The following is an 18,553-nucleotide window of genomic DNA, read 5'->3' on the forward strand; positions in this document are numbered from 1 at the left end:
TTCACAATGCGTGCAGTATTGAAAATTGTGGAATATTCTCGCATATTCCCCAGTTTCACCTGGGGAATATTTGGTCATGTGACATGTTTAAACCAGTCGCGACATGTTTAAACCAATCCAGATAGCAGTAGGGTGAAGGATTTGAACCAGGGACCTCCAGATTTCAAATCCAGCGCTCTAAACCACTCGGCCACGCTATGACTGCTACAGTCCTAAGTTTTTTATTTCTATGGGTTAACTGCAACTCAAACCCCCTAACACATTTTGTTCAAAACAAACTAAGTTAGTTGTCTTTGCCATTAGCGGAGCTCCGGCGGCCCAAGGGTCCACCAAGTGGAGCCTCGTAACTGCAGGAACAGAACCACATGCCTGCATAGAAATAGAAAACCATGCAACTCTTTTTCGTCGGTCAACATGGCTAGCGGCGGCGAGTGTGAGCACCCCACAATGAAAAGCGACGTTGCACAACATGATAAAAATACTCCAGCTAATGGGTCGACCGAGGCACGCAGCCATGGTTTACAGCATACGTATTTGGTATGGGACATCCATGTTAGAGCTAATTGGCACCTGCCAAATCAAGGTATCTGCTGAGCAGTATCACATGACCATATTGCAGGCTCCGGTTAAGAGCTCATCCAGGACATATGTTTTTTGAAGTTGACTGCTGACCAGGAACTGGTTTTCAGTGGATCACAGGCAGACCAAGTTAATTTATTGCAATAAGAGCTCCACGTTTAAGCTTGGTTAAATCTATATACTAAATATATCAAACCTTGTTGAGCTTCTCCCTTTTGACTTCTTCATCGTCTTCATCAACTGACTTTTCCCTTTTCTTGCCTTTCTTACGGTTTTCCTGATGAAGCTAAAATTTCACACAAAAAAAATACATTTATGTTCACTTGCTGGTGTACATAGTCATGCTTCTGCTTTGAGGAATGTAAGCCGTTACGTTTGATGTGCAGCAGCTGGTGCACTATCGTTCATTACCTTAAACTGCATCTGTCATGTTATTGATCATGAATTTTGTCATTTAGCATTGTCTAAGTAGCTGTGGATCCATGAGGCAATAGCCGGGTGGATCTGCAGACTGACGTCATTTATTACAAAAAGTCAGAAATATATTAAATTGATGTGCCTGTCTGCTTATTGACAATGAAACTTTGCCCACGAGCATGCTAGAATTTCTGCACTTATTATAAAAACCACATTTGAATATAGATAACCTAAACACTCCTACACTCCTCATTGCTTTAGAAGAAATAAGCCCCAAGGAATAAGCCATCTATTTGCCCTGGTGATGTACATTGTGCTGATCATTCCCCCAAATGACATGCTGCGATTTCCCCATGCAATATAATGACTCTTCTACAAAGAATGAGCTAACATTCACCCCAAGTTCTCCCCCCACCCCCACGAAAAAGGAATATGGTGACCATTACCCTGGGCAAGTAGCCCGGCAAGTCTTCAACCAAGGGACACCAGGGCAGGTGAACAGAAAACAGATTTTCTAGCAGGTTTCCCTGAAGGTACACTCTAATTGTCCCCCAAAGAGATAGATACACCTATTGATTTTCCCAAAAACACAACAGTCATCCATTTTTCTCTAGTTAAATTCATCATCAATAGATGAGCTTGGGCACTGATGCCTTAAAGTTGGTAGAGCCAGGGAACATTCTACCACAGGAGAAATCTATGGCAACCCTGTGAGTGGCCACCACCAGTGGAATACATTCCAACCAAGACTTAGTGAGCCCAAAAGAAGAGAGGGAAGGGTGGGCTGGGCAAAAGATAGCAAGCGAACAGCTAGTGAGCAAACTGTGGGCAAAGGAGCCTTTGCGAAAGGCTACAAGCAAACACCTGTGAGGAAAAGTCACAAGGAGCCCCTACTTAATTAAGACTTAAGACTACCCCAGGCCATGTGAAACAAAAAAACGCTGACCAGCACTGACTCAAGTTTAACTATGCCTAAATTACATTTAGGCCCATGATATCTTGTTGACTGTTTCCCCACTGGAGATGGTGACATCAGAACTAACCTCAAGTAAGGATTTTCCATTTTCTTCAGCTTCTTGGATCATCTTTGCTGCATTTGTAAGAGGTGGAATGTTCTGTGTACAGGGAACACAAAAATAATATGAGAGAAAGGGCATGGAATTTAACTTCAACTTTATTTAATTTATTTAATTTGTCTTAAATGTACTGTTAATCTCTGCCCCTCTTCAATAATTATTGCGAGCTGACTAATAGTTTCTAAAGCCTACATATGTAAGTTATATGAAGCAATTTCTTGGGATACACTGATGACAACTGAAAAACATTGCAAGTTGCATAAAGGTGCTACATGTACAGTGTAAGTTTCTATGAATGTGTTGCACTGTGGCAATTTTCTTGCAACTTGCAACATAACATTCTGTAGGTTGCAAGATGGGGTGTTACATGTAAAACGTCTTCAAACTGGGAATTCATGCAATCATATGTTTACTGCAATATTGCAAGTTGCAAATTGCATCACCTAACTTGACCTTCACCCTGGCAGGTGTTTCATTTGGATTCTGTTATCAGGTCCATCCTACAGGAGGGATAATTTGGCCATCAACCAAAACTGTGAGCTGAAAGTTTCAAACCTACCCTTGAGGCAGGGGTTGCTTTACCAGCCTCTCCTGTACAGTATGAGTTTCTCACAAAGGAATGGCAACAGGCATAACCCCAGCTTCCTTCCTGCCAGTATGATCCCCACACACTCTGGAAAAGAGTAAAAATGTTTAGGAGATTACTCAGTCTAAATGATGTTAAGGGAAAAAAACAATGATCATTTATTCTCTTAAAAACATTTCCTTGAAAGCATTGGAAGTCATGAATCTTATCTGGGAGGAAATAATTCTGACTAGCCAAGGATGTCTATTTGACACATGTACAAAAAGGGAAATTAATGTCAACATTCATATGATGATCATGATGAAGAAGACTTCAAAGTTGACATAACTTGTAAGTATATCACCAACAATATATTTGGTTCTGTGTTAAAAGTCAATTAGACATAACATTGTTTCACTGGAAAAAATAACTCTTTCTTTTTTAAAATCCAGTTTCTCACCGTATGATTGTTTGTGTACACGTCTTCCTCGTATTTGGATTTTACAACAGCTTTGTCTTGACCTAAAAGTTACAGTAAATTTAGAGCAAGGCAATAATTATATAACTTTAATTATGCACTCAAAAACTGCAAAATTAATGTAACTTTAAAATGAATAATTTACAGTGAAGACACTCCAACCATGCACACTTGATACTTTTTGTCTTTTTTTGATGATGAAGAAGTGAAGGCTCCTCTTAAGAGTATTTACATTTTTTACACTGTAGAAGCACTAATCAAGTTGTACTGACAGTATATTAATAATAATTATTATGAAGAGCCATCATTCTATAGTAAGCAAAAATTGTCAAAAAAAGGATCTTGAGAAGTGTTCATGTTTTAAATGTCTTGAAGGGGAACACCCAGTTCTGACTTAATAAAGCAACTTCTTTTCTTTGTTGTAATCAACAGGATATTTATTAATTACTATAGTAATTGTAGTAATTTTGTAGCTTGTATCTTGAGGTAGGGTTATGGTTTTACAAGCACAGTAGCACAGTCACACTCACAATTCTGGACAGCTGCCTGTCCCACCCTACCCCCACCCCTGCACGGTATGGAAAAACAGCTGAAAACATTCCCAACCAACTCTGGGATCATGGTATCCTCAATAATTATTGGCTAAGGAGCATGATGCTCCATTAAGGATCATACTGTAGTTTTCAAACATACAGGTGTGAAACAAAAACTGGTACCCGCTTGTGGGGCTGTTTTCTAATGACTGACCCAGTGTGTGTACAATAATAAAATAATTCTGTCTACCTTTAATAACTTTTCCAGTCCTTGAGTATTCAACATAATGTTCCTGACAAGAACAAGAAGCACAGGTTTAAATACTTTCTCTCAATGTTTTAATTTTTAACTATGATTTACCAAACTTGCCTTGACTTAAAGGAGATTAAGTTATCGTCTTTGACCCTGTAAACAGTACAAATGAAATAAACCTTTTGTGCAGGGGGTTGTATAACTTACAGTCTGGGCTAGCAACAAGTCTTTGGGTGGAGCATTCAAGTGTTCTTCACCTCCATACTACAAAGAAAAACATAACACATTAATTATTGAAATGTTGATGCTACAATGCTAATCATTCTTTGACATGGGTTTCATTAAGGGCTGGGCACTGGGCAAAGTGACCAGCTGTGAGGTTGATTTTGCCTCCCTGGTTTGACCATCTAAAGGAAAGTTTTTCTTATAAAGAAGTTTGGTTCAAAAAATATTGTCACCTGTAAAACCAGTTGCCCTCCTGCTAAAAATTTGATTGAAACCCCTGCTTTGAACTCAAACATTTGACATCCTCACCTGAATATGACTGGAAAATAGTGCTCACATTTTAAGACTAAGTTGTCAGTTTTTAACGTTAAAAAGACTTACATAATTATGCATGCCTTTCAAATTTGGAGTTAATAAAAGGCAAGAGTGGCCATACGTTCAGCAAAACTTTCATGTGGTGCTGTTTGCTCTGCTGTACAAGGTTATTCTAACCTTAATTAATGTCTTTAGTTTGTAAGAAAACCCAGAGACCATTCATTTACAAATAAGAGCTTTTAATAAGCATTACCTTTACACAGTACACTGCACATTTTTTTCAGCTTTTCAATCTTGAACCTGGCAAACAAGGGTTTACCAACATCAGCTTCTAGGGCCCCTGTGGTGTTTGAATCCCTACCTTATCAAGAATCGAGAGTTTCTTGTCTTGCTCAAAGTCACCTTTCTTCACTCTGTATTCTTTGTGTAAAAGTTCAAGTTTGGTGGGATCTGCCTGAAGATGGACATCAGCTCCTTTCTCATAAGCCTCCCATGCAAACACTAGTTAAAAAAAACAAAACAAAAAACAAAAAAACATAAACAGAATTACAAAATATAACATATAATACATATGGAACCCATGCATGGCTAGAATGGCCTACATTTGCACTGTCTTTATACAACTGCAATAAACATACTTTGTGTTTGAGCCATCTTCTGTGTGTCGCCAGAGAAACGAACAAAGTTATCTCCTTCATAGGTAACACTGAAATAATTACAACAATGTAGTCAATACATAGAAATAATTATTAATAAAAACTGCATCATTGGATATAAATATGCAATTCATGCATTTTCAGTGGCTTAACCATCATGGTACAGTATGTGGCAATTATACCATGCTCTACAAATACAGGTGTATAGTAAGTGTATGTATGATTTTTTGGAGAGTTACTTTTATTTTTCAGTTGCTGGGATTTCTGACAAGTGTTGTCTTATATCAAGTTCTGCTACAAGGAACTATGAAAATGACCTGGATGTTATTTGAATCATTCTGACAAGCTAAGTCAAAACCCTAGTCAAAACCTGTTTCTTAAGTGACACAAAGAAGAGAGTTTTTTTTTCCTTTTTTTTCCTCTTGAAAAAAAAAAAAAAAAACCTTAAGAAAACATCTATTTGAGTTGTCCAGGGAGCCATCAATGAGACTTTCTGTGCTGAACAATTTCCATAGACCTCCACGATCGCTACAGAAAAATTGCTGAGGGGACATGAATCAAAAAGTTTAAAATGACCAAGTGCAGTCTGGTTCCTTTTTTATTTACCATTGCAATGATCACTACAATCTCTGATGAATGGTTTCCATATTGCATTGGTTTTCAATTGAGTGTCGAAAGTTATTAGGCAGTCACTTAGGTTTTGGTCTTGGTTTTACTATGGTTTGAGATTGACTGCATAGTCTAACTGGTTAGTAATTGGTTTGGTTTTGGTTTTACGACACTCAACCGCTTTAACTGTCACATTAGCTACAATTGTGGACATATAATTTAAGTTTATCTCATCGATCATTGTGACAATGATCACTGTGATCACTGAGGAAGCTGTCTCTAACTATTTCTATACTAATGATCGCAATGGCCGCTGAACTTTTCTTCCTAGAATGATTGCGGCAATCAGAGCAATCAAATGGAAATCTGTAGCCTTTACTGTTATTTTCATTAATTTAAAAGGGGAAAGAATTCTCAATAATTATTTACAGAGAACACTTCACATGTATAATTATTATTCTTAAGGAGAAAGAACTTAATTGTAATTCATATTGGTAAATATATCTTTATTCTATCTGCAACAAGGCCAAGGGATGCATCATTATCTACCTTACTTCAACTTTTGCAATGACCCAGTTTCTTAAAAGATTCTAAATACTGTATTTCATTGTAAAGCCACTCAGATCATGAAATTAAATTTGTTTACTTATTTGACACCTGGATCAAGATATGTAAGTGCCATTAAGGTTGCATGCAGTAAATGGTAGGATCTATGATATCCTGTGATCACAATACGTCCTAATGCTAAATTTAAGAAATTCTTATCACTCAATAGTTTTACTATAAATTATTAAGACACAAATTATAAGCTTAAAATATTTTAAATGTAGGTTTCAATAATAACATTAATAGTGATGAGTTTTTAACAATAATTATATTCTGGAAGAGATTTTTAAATTATGAGTTCCTTTCATGCAAAGTCAGTCATTATAAATAACTGTATAATGTGTATACGTTGATCTCAGAAATAATTGCCATGAGTTTGACTATTATCTGAATGCAGCACACCATCAGTATCTAACAGTGGGATGATTCAAATGAGATAAATCCCAAATCGTGCAGGATCATGACTTGGAGTCAAATACTTTATAGGGTCTCTTCTGACTTTGGAAACTCTGACTGCAACATCCAAAATGAAATCAGGAGCAAACTGCTGGAAGAGATTTTGCTGAGGAATGAAATAGTTCGGTAGATTGTGAGCTACAAGGTGGTGCAATAAATCATCCAGTAAATCAAGCAGATGTTTCACAAAATGTTCGGCTTTCCAATGCGATGGTGGGAGCCTCTCGGCAGCCAACAGCACCAAGGTCTGCATGTGATAAGACTTCAACAGTGTCGGCCTGTCAAAGTGAAGTTCGCACAGAAATTTCAGCATGCGCAAGCAGTCTGTCAGTACTGGGTTGTCATCATTGAGTTTGTTAAGAAGGACATTTTCAGCTCTTGCAAATGAGTATTGGAAAAACATGCCATACAGGGGATCACTTTCTGAGAGACATGCTGGTTGTTTAGGCACCAGATGACAGCCATAATTTGTGATATTTCTGACAGTGTCACTGTCTGGCCACTGTCTTTGTCGATCTGGCCATGATGCTGCACATGACGGCCACTGGGTGTGCCTTAGAGACAACACATAATCAACAGTGAGGTATTTGTCAAGATAGTAGACCGTGACAGCAGGACCATTTTCTTCAATCTTTCGGACAGTGATGCCATGACACTTCAGGTTTTCACACTCCAAGCTCTCTCCCTTTGCCATAAGAGCCTTGTACTGAAAGTTCATCTGTACAAATGATAACAAAATTGGCCAGAGAAAATTTTGTTTCATTCTTTCAGCAGACAAATAGTATTGCATCTTCCCTTCAGTGGTTTTGTTTGACACAAAGCAAAAACTCCATTCTTCAAGTTCTGTTGGAATTGCATCGCACCATGGCCCAATGAGTGTGAAACCTGGAAAATCCATTTCGCTACCACAATCCTTCACCACTTGGAAAACAAACTTCTTTAGTACCAAGTGGTAATCAATCTCCGGCTGAACATGGATAAAGGGGACATTCAGGTCTTCATCATTGTATGCTGGAACCACCCTTAACTGTCTCTGCATACTGCCAGTCCTCAGCATTTTGTAACTGTACACTTCAGGGACACTGTTCAATATATCAAAGACACCATCTTCTCGCAGTTTTGCCTCCTCTAAAATTTCGTTCAGAAGGCCAACTAATTTTTGGTCATACATGTTGTGCACACCAAGATCTATAAGGCTCAAGTGTATACAGTACAAGTCCTGTCCTGATACAGGGTCAGTCCCTTCTGTTTGGTATTGGAATGGCCTTGAAGCAGGAGATTGTTTGTACTCAGAGCCTGGCTGCTTGCTGATGTCGGGCTCAAGCTGCAGTGGCATCTTAACATACTTGATTTCTTCTTGTCCCATATTCTCTAACTGTTTCTTCATATATGCTGAAATTTCTTCCTGTTGGCAAAACCTTGGTTCTGCTTCATGAAGTTGGCTTCTATCTTCTGTGCAAGGAGTTTCTGACTCAGAGGTAGATGGCACCCGGAGTGAATTTTTCTCTTCTGGCTTTTCTGTTGTTTCTCTGTTATCTGTCTCATGACATAAAATTTGTGAATCTTGGTCACAAGCTCGTTCCCCATAATTTGGTTCATGACTTGGCATGATTTTTATAGTTGTACCAATATCCTCTTTGACATCTTCTTTCAAGTGGACCTCTGCAATTTCAGCCTCTTTCCTCTTGTCATCTTCCTTGATGTTCCAAGAGTTGTTCTCCAGAGATGTGACCTTGTCTTTTCCTTTTCTAGAAGCAATTACTGTGCTTGGGTCAATTTCTGATGTGATGGTCTCCTCACTAATCATACTTTCATTGCCACTGTCTGAAACCACGTTGCTGGATTTTTCAGTTTTGTCTTCAATGTTTCCTTCTATGCTTTGCTGTTGCTCTTCAGTGGTGAGTTCCTGCTTGTTGTCTACAATTGAATCGTTCTTGTCCTTGCCAGCCAGTTGTCCAACTTGTCCTGCTGCGAGGCTTTCCACTGCTTCCTTTTCCTTGCTAGTTGGAATTCTTTGGTCATCATTTGAAGCAGTGACTTCAGTTTTGGTAGCAGAAACATTCTTCTCACAATATGATGCTAACCCTTGAAACAACACTGGGACATCCACAATATTTTGGTTTCTCACCAGTTTGTTCAAAGCATTAGCTGCTGCGGCATCGTCATAAGAATCACCAATCTGAATCATTGATACAAGCAGCTCAACCACGCCTTTCGCTAAGAGCGCTTCTTGCAAACCCTCAAATCTGCTCAGTTTTAGGATACATTTAGCAATGTCTATGGCATACACACCATGATAGTTGAGATACTTATCTCCAGCACTTACAGACCTTGTGAGGATCTCGACAACAAAATCAAGGCAGCTCTCTTCTGCTAGTAGGTACACACTTGTTTCCTCATCTGCGACTTCAGCTGCTATCATGACAGCCAATGATTTCACCAATGTTGTCAGTTGTTCAAAGGGCCCTTGGTAACTGACAAACACATTGATGAGAATCAATACAGTGTCACTGAAGTTCCGAAATTGGACTAAGGCTGCAGGCTTTTTGGACAATTCCCACAAAAAGTGAATATTAGCGAGAAGCATTTTAAACTGCTCAGGCTCTGAATCAGGCAAAACTAAGACGTTCAGATCTTTCAGAAACAGTTGAGATATCTTAGTGGAGGCAATATTACCAGCAAATGTTTCACTCACGAGCAGAGGAGTAAGTACTTCTGTTACAGCAACGTAGAGAGGGCAAAATATCAGCACACCTGAAGGGCGACTTCCTTCTTGTAACATATTGGTTGTGTTTCCATTTGACTGCATGAAGTAATAGCACTTGATTAAGTAGCGTTGGAAAACGAAATGGCCGTCAGTGCTTGCAAGATTGTCCGCTACGTTTCTGAGAGACTTTTCACTAAGATCACTGAGGATATTCTTAACTTCGAGCAGCGTTGAGGTCGCTGCTTGCATACATGATATTTGGATAGAAAGATCCGCGTTCCCAAGAAGTCCGCTCTGAGCTTGTAAAGTCTCTTTGAGTTTGTGCAGAATCCTTTCGGATATGAATCTATCAGAGATGCTACTTTCCATCCTAAAATCCTCCTGGCTTTCTAACAAGGACGTAAGTACATTTTTTTTTGCACGAAAGAGGCTTGCACTTTCGCTTTGGGAAGGATGTATTCGAAACGAAACAGGAAGTCCGCCCCAGTCCTTGATTTGTGGATACGAAGAATTGGAATGGACTGGACTGGACTGGACTTGACTTGACTGGACTGGACTGGATTGGACTGAACTGAACTGGAGAGGATTGGATGAAGGACTGAACTGTTTATGTCCACCAAAATGTGGCGAGCGATGAGGTCCCTTCCTTTTAGGTTTCTACCGATTTATTTTTATTTTTTTGAAGCAACGAGAAGCAAGCTATACCTTCTCCATACAAGAAATGATAGTTGCAGTGTGTTCAAAACACCACACTACGCCGGAGGAATTTGAAAACGTAACAATCACCGGTCATTTTGGATTTGTGTTTGAGGAAAACCCGGTCAGGAAAATCACATGATTATCGTGATGCCTTCGTTTTCGAAAAGCTTCGTTTTCAAAATGTTTTCCGTTTACATGAAAACGAAAAGCTGGCGTTTTACAAATTCTTCCGGTTTGAAGGACGTTTACGCAAAACTTCGTTTTTGCCACGGACTAGTGTGGACAGTAGGTCTCACCGTTGAAATGAACCTCCGTTTTCAAATTCCTCCGGCGTATTGTGGACGGAACCTGGAGTAGCACTCCCTTACATGGGCTATATAGGTATGAGCGGCCCCAGAGGGTATGGCATGGTTTTCTGGCCGCTTGGCTCGTAAATAGGGTATTGATTTTGGCCATTCTGGTCATGACTAGGGTATGGTTTTTGCACTCCAGTCTTGAATTGGGTATATTTTTAGAAGCTACTCTTCCATCATTATCGATAAGACCATCAACAAAAGCATTTCACAATGCCTTTAACATCGGTCTGAACTAGGTAACTAATTATAAGGCAGGTCTGAAACAGGGTATTGATTAGTCAAGGGTCAGGTCATAAGTAGGGTAGAGAAAACTGCAGAGTTTGGTCATAAATAGGGTAAGGTTTTTGGGAAGCGGGCCGTACACCCCAACCAATTTTTCTGGGAGTACCCGCCTACCCGGGGCCTTGCCTGTATCAACTATGAGTGTTTTGGGTCATTTTTGGCCTACTTAAATACCGTCGGATGGCTGTCGGTAATGTGTCGGAAACATGTCGGCCGAAAGTTGGCCGACAGGTTACCGACAGCCGAAAATGGGAGTCATCGTTCACTATTACTGTAAAGGTAAGCTTCATTTGACATACCGTAACCTTCCCAAAGTAGCGACCCTCCGAAAGTAACGTCAAGAAATTGTGGCCGTTAATTGTGGCTCTCTTTACTTTGGTCACTGCTCACATATGAATTTTATTTCTTTACAGCTCTGTTTCTCTTAAGTTTTTACGTTTTTCATTTACTTTACCTATAAATTGTATTTAAAATGCCCAGTATTTAACAAATAAAGAAGCCTAAGCCGTGTATTACACTGTGATAAAACACGACAGGCATTTGAAAATACGAGGGAAATGTAGAAAACACGAGCTGCAGGCAAGTGTTTTCTACATTTCTCGAGTGTTGTCAAATCTCTGGAGTGTTTTATCACAGGAACAAAAAAGCCCAGAGATCGACAAAATGACGCAATTTAATACCATTAAAGTGCTACATGCCTCGTCTTCAAAACTTCCTGCTGCTTCGCAGAGAACTCCATCACAAATTTCTTCAAAGAAAACGTTTTTCGTCATCTCTAACAAACATGTGGACTAGTAGTAATGTCACGAAAAACAATAAAACACGCTTTTTCTATGTTTTACACTTTGATAAAACATAGGTTTTTGACCAATCAGAGTGCGCGCAGGATCTCATCTATATTATAAAGTGTAGATAAAAGAACTGAATTGAATTCATTTTCAAACGCTTTCTTCACCACCTTTGAGTTCATTGAATGCACATAGGAACGGCCAGCCAGTTAATTCAATTTAAAATGCGTCTTTAAGCGATAGGGAAAAAAAACACAGTAACCTTCAAATTCTTATGGCTACTAAAGACGCAAATGAAGTGAAGCTCAACGTTTATCCAGCAAAGTCAACTCCGAGATCCCTCGCAACCAGCATGGCAAACGCAACGAAGCCCATGAAGCTGATTCGCTTTATACGCCTTCTAAATACAGCCATGATTGCAAATGTCATTTTATTATCGAATGATATACAACTAAATCCAGGCCCTGGGCCTATTCAACATCGTGAAATGAGGGGCTTGCGTCTATTCCATTTGAATATCTGCAGCCTAAGAAATAAGGTGGACGAGCTTCGACTGTTCTGCGAAACACACAAACCTCATGTGCTATCGATAAACGAAACATGGTTGGATGAGTCATTTTCAGACGAAGAAATTTGGCTTCCAGGCTTCAATTTACTGAGGAAAGATAGAAATTGCCATGGGGGTGGATTAGCAGTTTACATCGCTGAACACCTGAGCTTCAATCGACTGGACGAAGCAAATCCCGAACTAATGTGTGCAGATTTAGAAGCAATTTGGTTTGAATTGTCTCAACCGAAATCAAAGAAGCTGTTGGTTGGCTCTATTTACAGATCACCAAATTCGGATATTTCCGCTTTTAATTCGAGTTTGGAGAAGACCCTAAACAACCTTAAGAGTATCGGTGCGGAAACGGTACTCATGGGGGACTTAAATGTTGATTTCTCCAAATCAACAACATCTTATAAACACCTTCAACAGATAACCAAGTCATTTTGCCTAAAACAGTTAATCAAAGGATTTACAAGAGTTACGCAGCACACCAGAACTTTAATTGATTTATTTTTCACCTCAAGGCCAGAACTTTATTTCGCCGGTGTTGTACCAGTTGGTTTTTCTGACCATAGTGCTATTTTTGGGGTAAGAAAGCTACACAGGATGAAACGCCCTCCACCAAAAATTATTGAAACGAGAAATTATAAACATTATAATCCAGCATTGTTCCGTGACGACCTAAAACACATCCCATGGGAAATCATCGAACTCGAAGAAACACCAGAGGGTAGTTGGAACGCCTTTAAAGACCTTTTTCTAACAGCTGCCGACAAACACGCACCCATTGTTACGCGTCGCGCCCGTGGATATTCAGTGCCGTGGTTAACAAGCGATCTAAAGAAACTTATGCAAGAGCGTGATTACCACCACAAAAAGGCCCTAAGTACAAACAAAGAACAACATTGGAGCAATTATAAGCGGTTACGCAACACCATAAACACAAGAATGCGTAAAGAAAAAATTGACTATTATGCAAATCAACTGGCGGATGAAAAAGACCCAAAGGTGATGTGGCGAACTTTGCATAAAATCGTCCCCCAAAAAATCAAATCAGTACCTTCAAGCAGTGATGGTCTTACAGCCTCGAGATTCAATGGCTTTTTTACATCGATCGCAAACTCTCTGAGCAGCCATTTTGAACGTTGTACTCTGCCAAAAGTTATGTCAACTAGAGTTGAACAAGACTTTGTCCTTGAAGAGGTGTCATCCGGATTTGTTCAAAAAGAACTGCTCAAAATGAAGTCAACTAAAGCTACTGGCCTCGATGGAATTCCTGCTCGATTACTGAAAGATGCAGCAAATGAAATATCTAGACCAGTCGCCTACCTCATAAATTTAACAATTTCTACCTGTATGATACCATCTGAATGGAAAACTGCGAAGGTAACTCCAATATACAAATCGGGCGATAAGAGCGACCCAAATAATTATCGTCCGATTTCAGTCCTTCCGTTGATTTCTAAAGTAATGGAACGAGCAATTCAATCACAGCTTGTAGCATTTCTAATCAGAAACCATTCCTTGTCAGTGCATCAATCAGGATTCCGTAAGAAACACTCCACTGAAACAGCCACTGTACACTTTGTTGATCACATTTTAGAACAAATGGATAAACAGATGATTACCGGGTCTATTTTTATAGACCTAAAAAAAGCGTTCGATCTCGTTGACCACCTCTGCCTGCTCCACAAACTAGAACATTATGGAATTAGAGGGAAAAGTTTGAAATGGTTCGAAGACTACCTTACAGCTCGATCCCAGAAGGTCAAATACAACCAAGACGAATCATCGAGCTTAACTATTAGTTATGGGGTTCCCCAAGGATCCATACTGGGCCCGATACTATTTGTGATATACATCAATGATCTCCCGCAAAGTCTACTGAAGTCACAAATAGGCATGTATGCCGACGATACTGTTATATATTTCTCTGATTCCTGTCCAGATATCATCAAGCAGGTTCTTCAAAACGATCTTACCAATGTTGAGAAATGGTTAGTAAGCAACAGGCTGATACTCAATCAGAGTAAAACTAAATGGATGCTGTTTGGAACTAGGCAAAAACTAGAACACTGTCCAGACTATAAAATAGAGCTTCACGGGAAAAACATTGACAGAGTATCAAGCTTCTGTTATTTAGGGGTAACACTAGATGAGAATCTTTCATGGAACGAACATGTAGAATTGATTTGTAAGAGAGTAAGAAAACGTCTCGGCCTGCTGTCGCGCATACGACCCTACCTTACTCTAAAAGCTGCTAAATGCGTGTATAATTGTTTAGTTCAGCCGATTTTTGATTACACTAACACGGTATGGGATGGGCTGTCAATCGGTTGCAGTAACAGCTTGCAACGTCTGCAAAACAGAGCAGCACGCATTATACAAAGGAGGGCAACAACCGAAGGATCTTTTAAAATGTTAGGGTGGGTGGATTTGGAAACCCAAAGAAAAGCCCACAAATGCATTTTAGTTTTTAAATGTTTAAATAATTTAGCTCCTCCATATTTGTCGGATTATTTTATTAGAAATTGCAACGTTCATTCTTACAACACGAGGAAAAGGAACGACATGCACTTGCCGAAACCCAAGTTAACGCTAGGGAAAAGGACTTTCAGATACTCTGGTGCGCTTCATTTTAATAATTTACCCACTACAATAAAAGAAGCAACATCGCTCCCCATTTTTAAAAATCTTCTTAGACTTTATTTTAGAGAGTAGTTTTTATTTTTAATTTTTTATAATTGTAAACGTAAATCTCTATGTATAGAAATTTAATGTAGTCTTAATTTAAGCACGGCCCCTTTTGATACCAGCCAAGTGCTGATTGGGCCACCCTGCCTAAATAAAGTTGACCTTGACCTTGACTACACATCGGAACACATGATACAAAGAAGTTACAGTGAAAAGAACTCAAATTGAACGAACTTAACATGATTTAAAATGGCCCGTTTTCATTTACTTCAATTCGTCCGTTGTTTAGCCTAAACTTCAAGCCATCCCTTCCGGCACTTCCTCCAGGGTAAGAGACCAGAGATAGTCACTGAACATCAAGCTATTCGTTTTCCTGGCCAGTGGACTAAACTTACCTGGGATTTATTCAACCTTTCGTCTTTTCAAAATACAAACCCAGGTAGTGTAATATCAATTATGATGCCTATTTAAACATAAATTAACTATGCGTGGGGTTTGAATGTTAAGATGAAGTAAGTTCATGAGATAAAAGGCAATATCTAACCCTTTTTCTGTCACAATTAAAATCAACCATTAAAATAAACCCATCGAGTTACAAAATGTAGGTTTGCAGTCCGTTTGGCGTACCAAAGACATTTTCGCCCCGCGTCATCTATTTTTGTGTTACAAACCTACCTGTAGGGTTCACTTCTTACCTCACCAGTAATTTATATCACGAGGTCGCCTTTGTGTAAAAACTTTTGTTTTTTTTGTTTATATTTGAGTCCAGCTCCAATTTAAGAAATTAATAAAAGTTCAAGAAATTGAACACATGACCAAAATCATCAAACACAAGTTTTAGCATTTGCAAACAAATAGAGTACAATAAATGCCGAAGATTAATCTTCAAGGATAAATAAAATTCAACGCAACCCTTACTTGTTTGCAATTCCATCTCTTTCTTTGAAAGGGTTCTCTCTCATTGACCTTGTCTTTGGATCGTAGTACGCTGAATTGGGGTCCAGGTTATACAAATACTGAGTGATAAGACAATTTATTGAAAAGTCAGCACATACTTGTATAGGTAATCATACGGTTTCGAGTTCAATTTGGAATTAATTTGCACGAGTGAGTTTTTCAAAAAGCTGAAACTGCACGAGCCGCTTCGGCTTCGGCACTTCGTGGAGGAAGTGCCGGAAGCCCTTTCTTGAAGCTATTTTTTCTCATTCGCGAAAACGTTTTTCAAGGTTTCTGCACAAAATTTTCTTCATCATTTTACGTAATATCATTGGCTTCAAAAATTTCCCATTGTCTTTCAGCCAATCATAATCCAGAATTACGATGTGTAATTTGCACTGGTGTTACACTTTTTGCACTGGTGTTACAATTGAACTGCACTCCTCTCAGCCAATCAGAATTGAGTAATTTTTTCATGTACATTATTAAGTATATAATATGAGGTGCTTATTTACCGAACAGTGGGCCGTATTCATGATATATACTTCACTGCAGCCTGTGCCACGGTGCCCCCCTTGCCACACCCCTAAAGCCCCTCCCCTCCCAATTACACATTCCTTGACAAACAAATTTGAAAATAATGCAAACTTAATTTATTACATTTATGAATATCAAACCTTAGCTGTGTCTTCCCGAATTCTCAAGTTCCTCACTGTTGTTCGCCTGAAAATTAACAGGAAATTGGAAATATAATAAATATTACGACGGATTCTGCTCAAAGTTCGAGCAATAAGTGCAAAAATTATTTATTAAAAATCTACACATAGCACGGTAACTTTTGGAATACTATCTAAAACAACTAACTTTAGTTAATTTCTCTTAGTGACCCCGCAATTAAATTCTCAAGCATTCTCGAGAAACTTAATGTCAAACATCGTAAGAATGCTTTAAGTGTGTGTTATTGTGTTTTTATCCACAGCGAAACGTCTGTCTTAAGTGAAATATGGATAACTTCAAGTTCAGTTTTCTCTCCCGGGGTCAGCTTGAGAGCCAAAGTCTCGATAACTTCTTCTTAACTGTATTCAAAATAATACCATGCCGTGAGGGTTTTTTGGTAACTTAATTTTTGCCATTATTGCTCGAATGTTCTGCAGAAATCATCTTAAATAGCTAAACAGTGGATAAATTTTCTAATATTTCATTGTCTGAACTTCATTAGAAAAGAACACAAGACAACCATCCAAAAATTGTGTGCAATTTTACATCGCAAAATCACGTACAACAGGCCAGTTTTTAAATTCTTATAGAACTACCTTTAAACTAAAGCATTTTTGGCACGTGAGAAATTTCATCGATGTATTCAGTTTATCAATACAGCTGTTTTCTATTCATTTTGATCACATTTTAAATAGCATTTGGTAACAAACTTGTTGACACTAGAACCACCCACTGGAAGTTGCTCATATTAGCCAATGCAGCCAAAGGCTGCAAAGAATTAATATTTAAACAAAAACAAACAAACAAAGAATCGCGGAGTTTTAGTTTTATTGCAAAATATTTGTTTTGAAATTTAAATACTTGACACGTATGTTCTCTGCGTGGAGAACATATGTGAGTCTGAAAGAAATCCTTGACTGTTTGTTAACAAACCAAAAGCCATTCATTAGTACTTTCCCTTACACAACTTTATTATTCCTTTTTTGCTACTAATTGTGTTGTGGGACGTTTTTCTAAGTCGTGACTCCTTATATCTGTATTCCTCACAAGTGACTACTAAGTTGACACAAACTGGATAATTCCGATACAAACTGCTGTTAAAATGGAGGCTACAGGCATTTGATGTCTTAAGTTGTTCTTTACTAAACTGTGAAAGATGGTTCAAAACGTTATACCCCCACCGTTTCGCTCTTGAGTCTCCCAATGCAAGCTATTTGATGTCAAACAACCGTTAAATGAAACCAAGTACACATCATCTTGTTAATGTCTCGGTTACCCAAGATTGATCAACCGCGTACAGTCGCGTTAATATTTAGAGGGGGTAAGTTTCTAAAGAAACTGTGGTGCTGCGTCGGTGGGGAGTATAACAAGATAATTTGGTTTTATCAACTGGGTTGATAATGTGAATTGGCCACCGTAAAGAGATTCGAAGTCGTCGGAGCGAATCATTCCCTCCGACGAAGAGCTAACGCTCGAAACGTCAGCTTCCGAATCTATTTACGGTGGCCAATTCACATTATCAACCCCGTTGATAAAACCAAATTATCGCGTTAATATTTAATCGAATTCCTCTTACGAGGCTTCATTCCCCATGTTTGGGATCGGATGGAAGACGGAGTTTTCCTCCATTGAGGAATGACGAAGCTTTTGATTGCATTTGGAGCTCCGTGCTTCACTCATAAACTGCTCGGCGTGGATCTGCTTCTTCCGCGCAAAATTAAACTTACAAAACAAGGTTTCTAATCAACAATGATTTAGATAAACATATACAGGCAAAAACTAACGATAGATAAATCCGACGTTTCGGCGACATCTTGGCGCCATTGTCAAGGGAAACTAATTAAATATTTAAAGGTTTCGGTACAAAACTCGTACAGAGCTTAAGCATATTGCCCAGTAGGAGATATAAGGTCCTATAGTCTGTTAACCTGCTATTGACAAATCTGTAAATACGCCTAGATGAATATTGAAAACAAAATTAATAAGCAAGTAATATAAATTACCTATATATCGTTTTCACTCTCACACAATAAAAAAATAAATCGAAAACTATCCG

General features: G+C 38.8%; 3 protein-coding genes across 3 annotated transcripts in view; all 3 read right to left on the minus strand.

Annotated features, from left to right (window-relative positions):
* The window catches only part of LOC145477891 (pre-mRNA-splicing factor SLU7-like), a 35,825-nt gene that overhangs the window by 1,443 nt on the left and 15,829 nt on the right, over positions 1-18,553 (minus strand). Inside the window, exons 9-18 of the mRNA XM_081455759.1 lie at positions 16,458-16,503; positions 15,763-15,860; positions 5,080-5,147; positions 4,803-4,942; positions 4,109-4,165; positions 3,899-3,941; positions 3,098-3,159; positions 2,632-2,745; positions 2,040-2,111; positions 776-865 (exon numbers count right to left, since the gene is read on the minus strand). Coding sequence (XP_081311885.1) covers positions 776-865; positions 2,040-2,111; positions 2,632-2,745; positions 3,098-3,159; positions 3,899-3,941; positions 4,109-4,165; positions 4,803-4,942; positions 5,080-5,147; positions 15,763-15,860; positions 16,458-16,503 — 790 coding nt within the window. The remainder of the gene's footprint in view (positions 1-775; positions 866-2,039; positions 2,112-2,631; positions 2,746-3,097; positions 3,160-3,898; positions 3,942-4,108; positions 4,166-4,802; positions 4,943-5,079; positions 5,148-15,762; positions 15,861-16,457; positions 16,504-18,553) is intronic.
* On the minus strand, positions 5,167-9,927 carry LOC145477875 (uncharacterized). The gene has a single exon (XM_081455734.1). It carries the CDS (start codon positions 9,842-9,844, stop codon positions 6,740-6,742), a length of 3,105 nt encoding a protein of 1,034 aa, XP_081311860.1. The 5' UTR covers positions 9,845-9,927; the 3' UTR covers positions 5,167-6,739.
* LOC145477924 (uncharacterized) overlaps positions 18,360-18,553 on the minus strand; it is a 1,668-nt gene continuing 1,474 nt past the window's right edge. The window contains exon 1 of the mRNA XM_081455800.1: positions 18,360-18,553. This exon is cut by the window's right edge and continues 1,474 nt beyond it. The gene's annotated coding sequence lies outside the window, so the exon portion shown is untranslated.

This window comes from Orbicella franksi, chromosome 2 (genome assembly GCF_964199315.1).
Source record: "Orbicella franksi chromosome 2, jaOrbFran1.1, whole genome shotgun sequence".
In the NCBI taxonomy this organism is placed as follows: domain Eukaryota; kingdom Metazoa; phylum Cnidaria; class Anthozoa; order Scleractinia; family Merulinidae; genus Orbicella; species Orbicella franksi.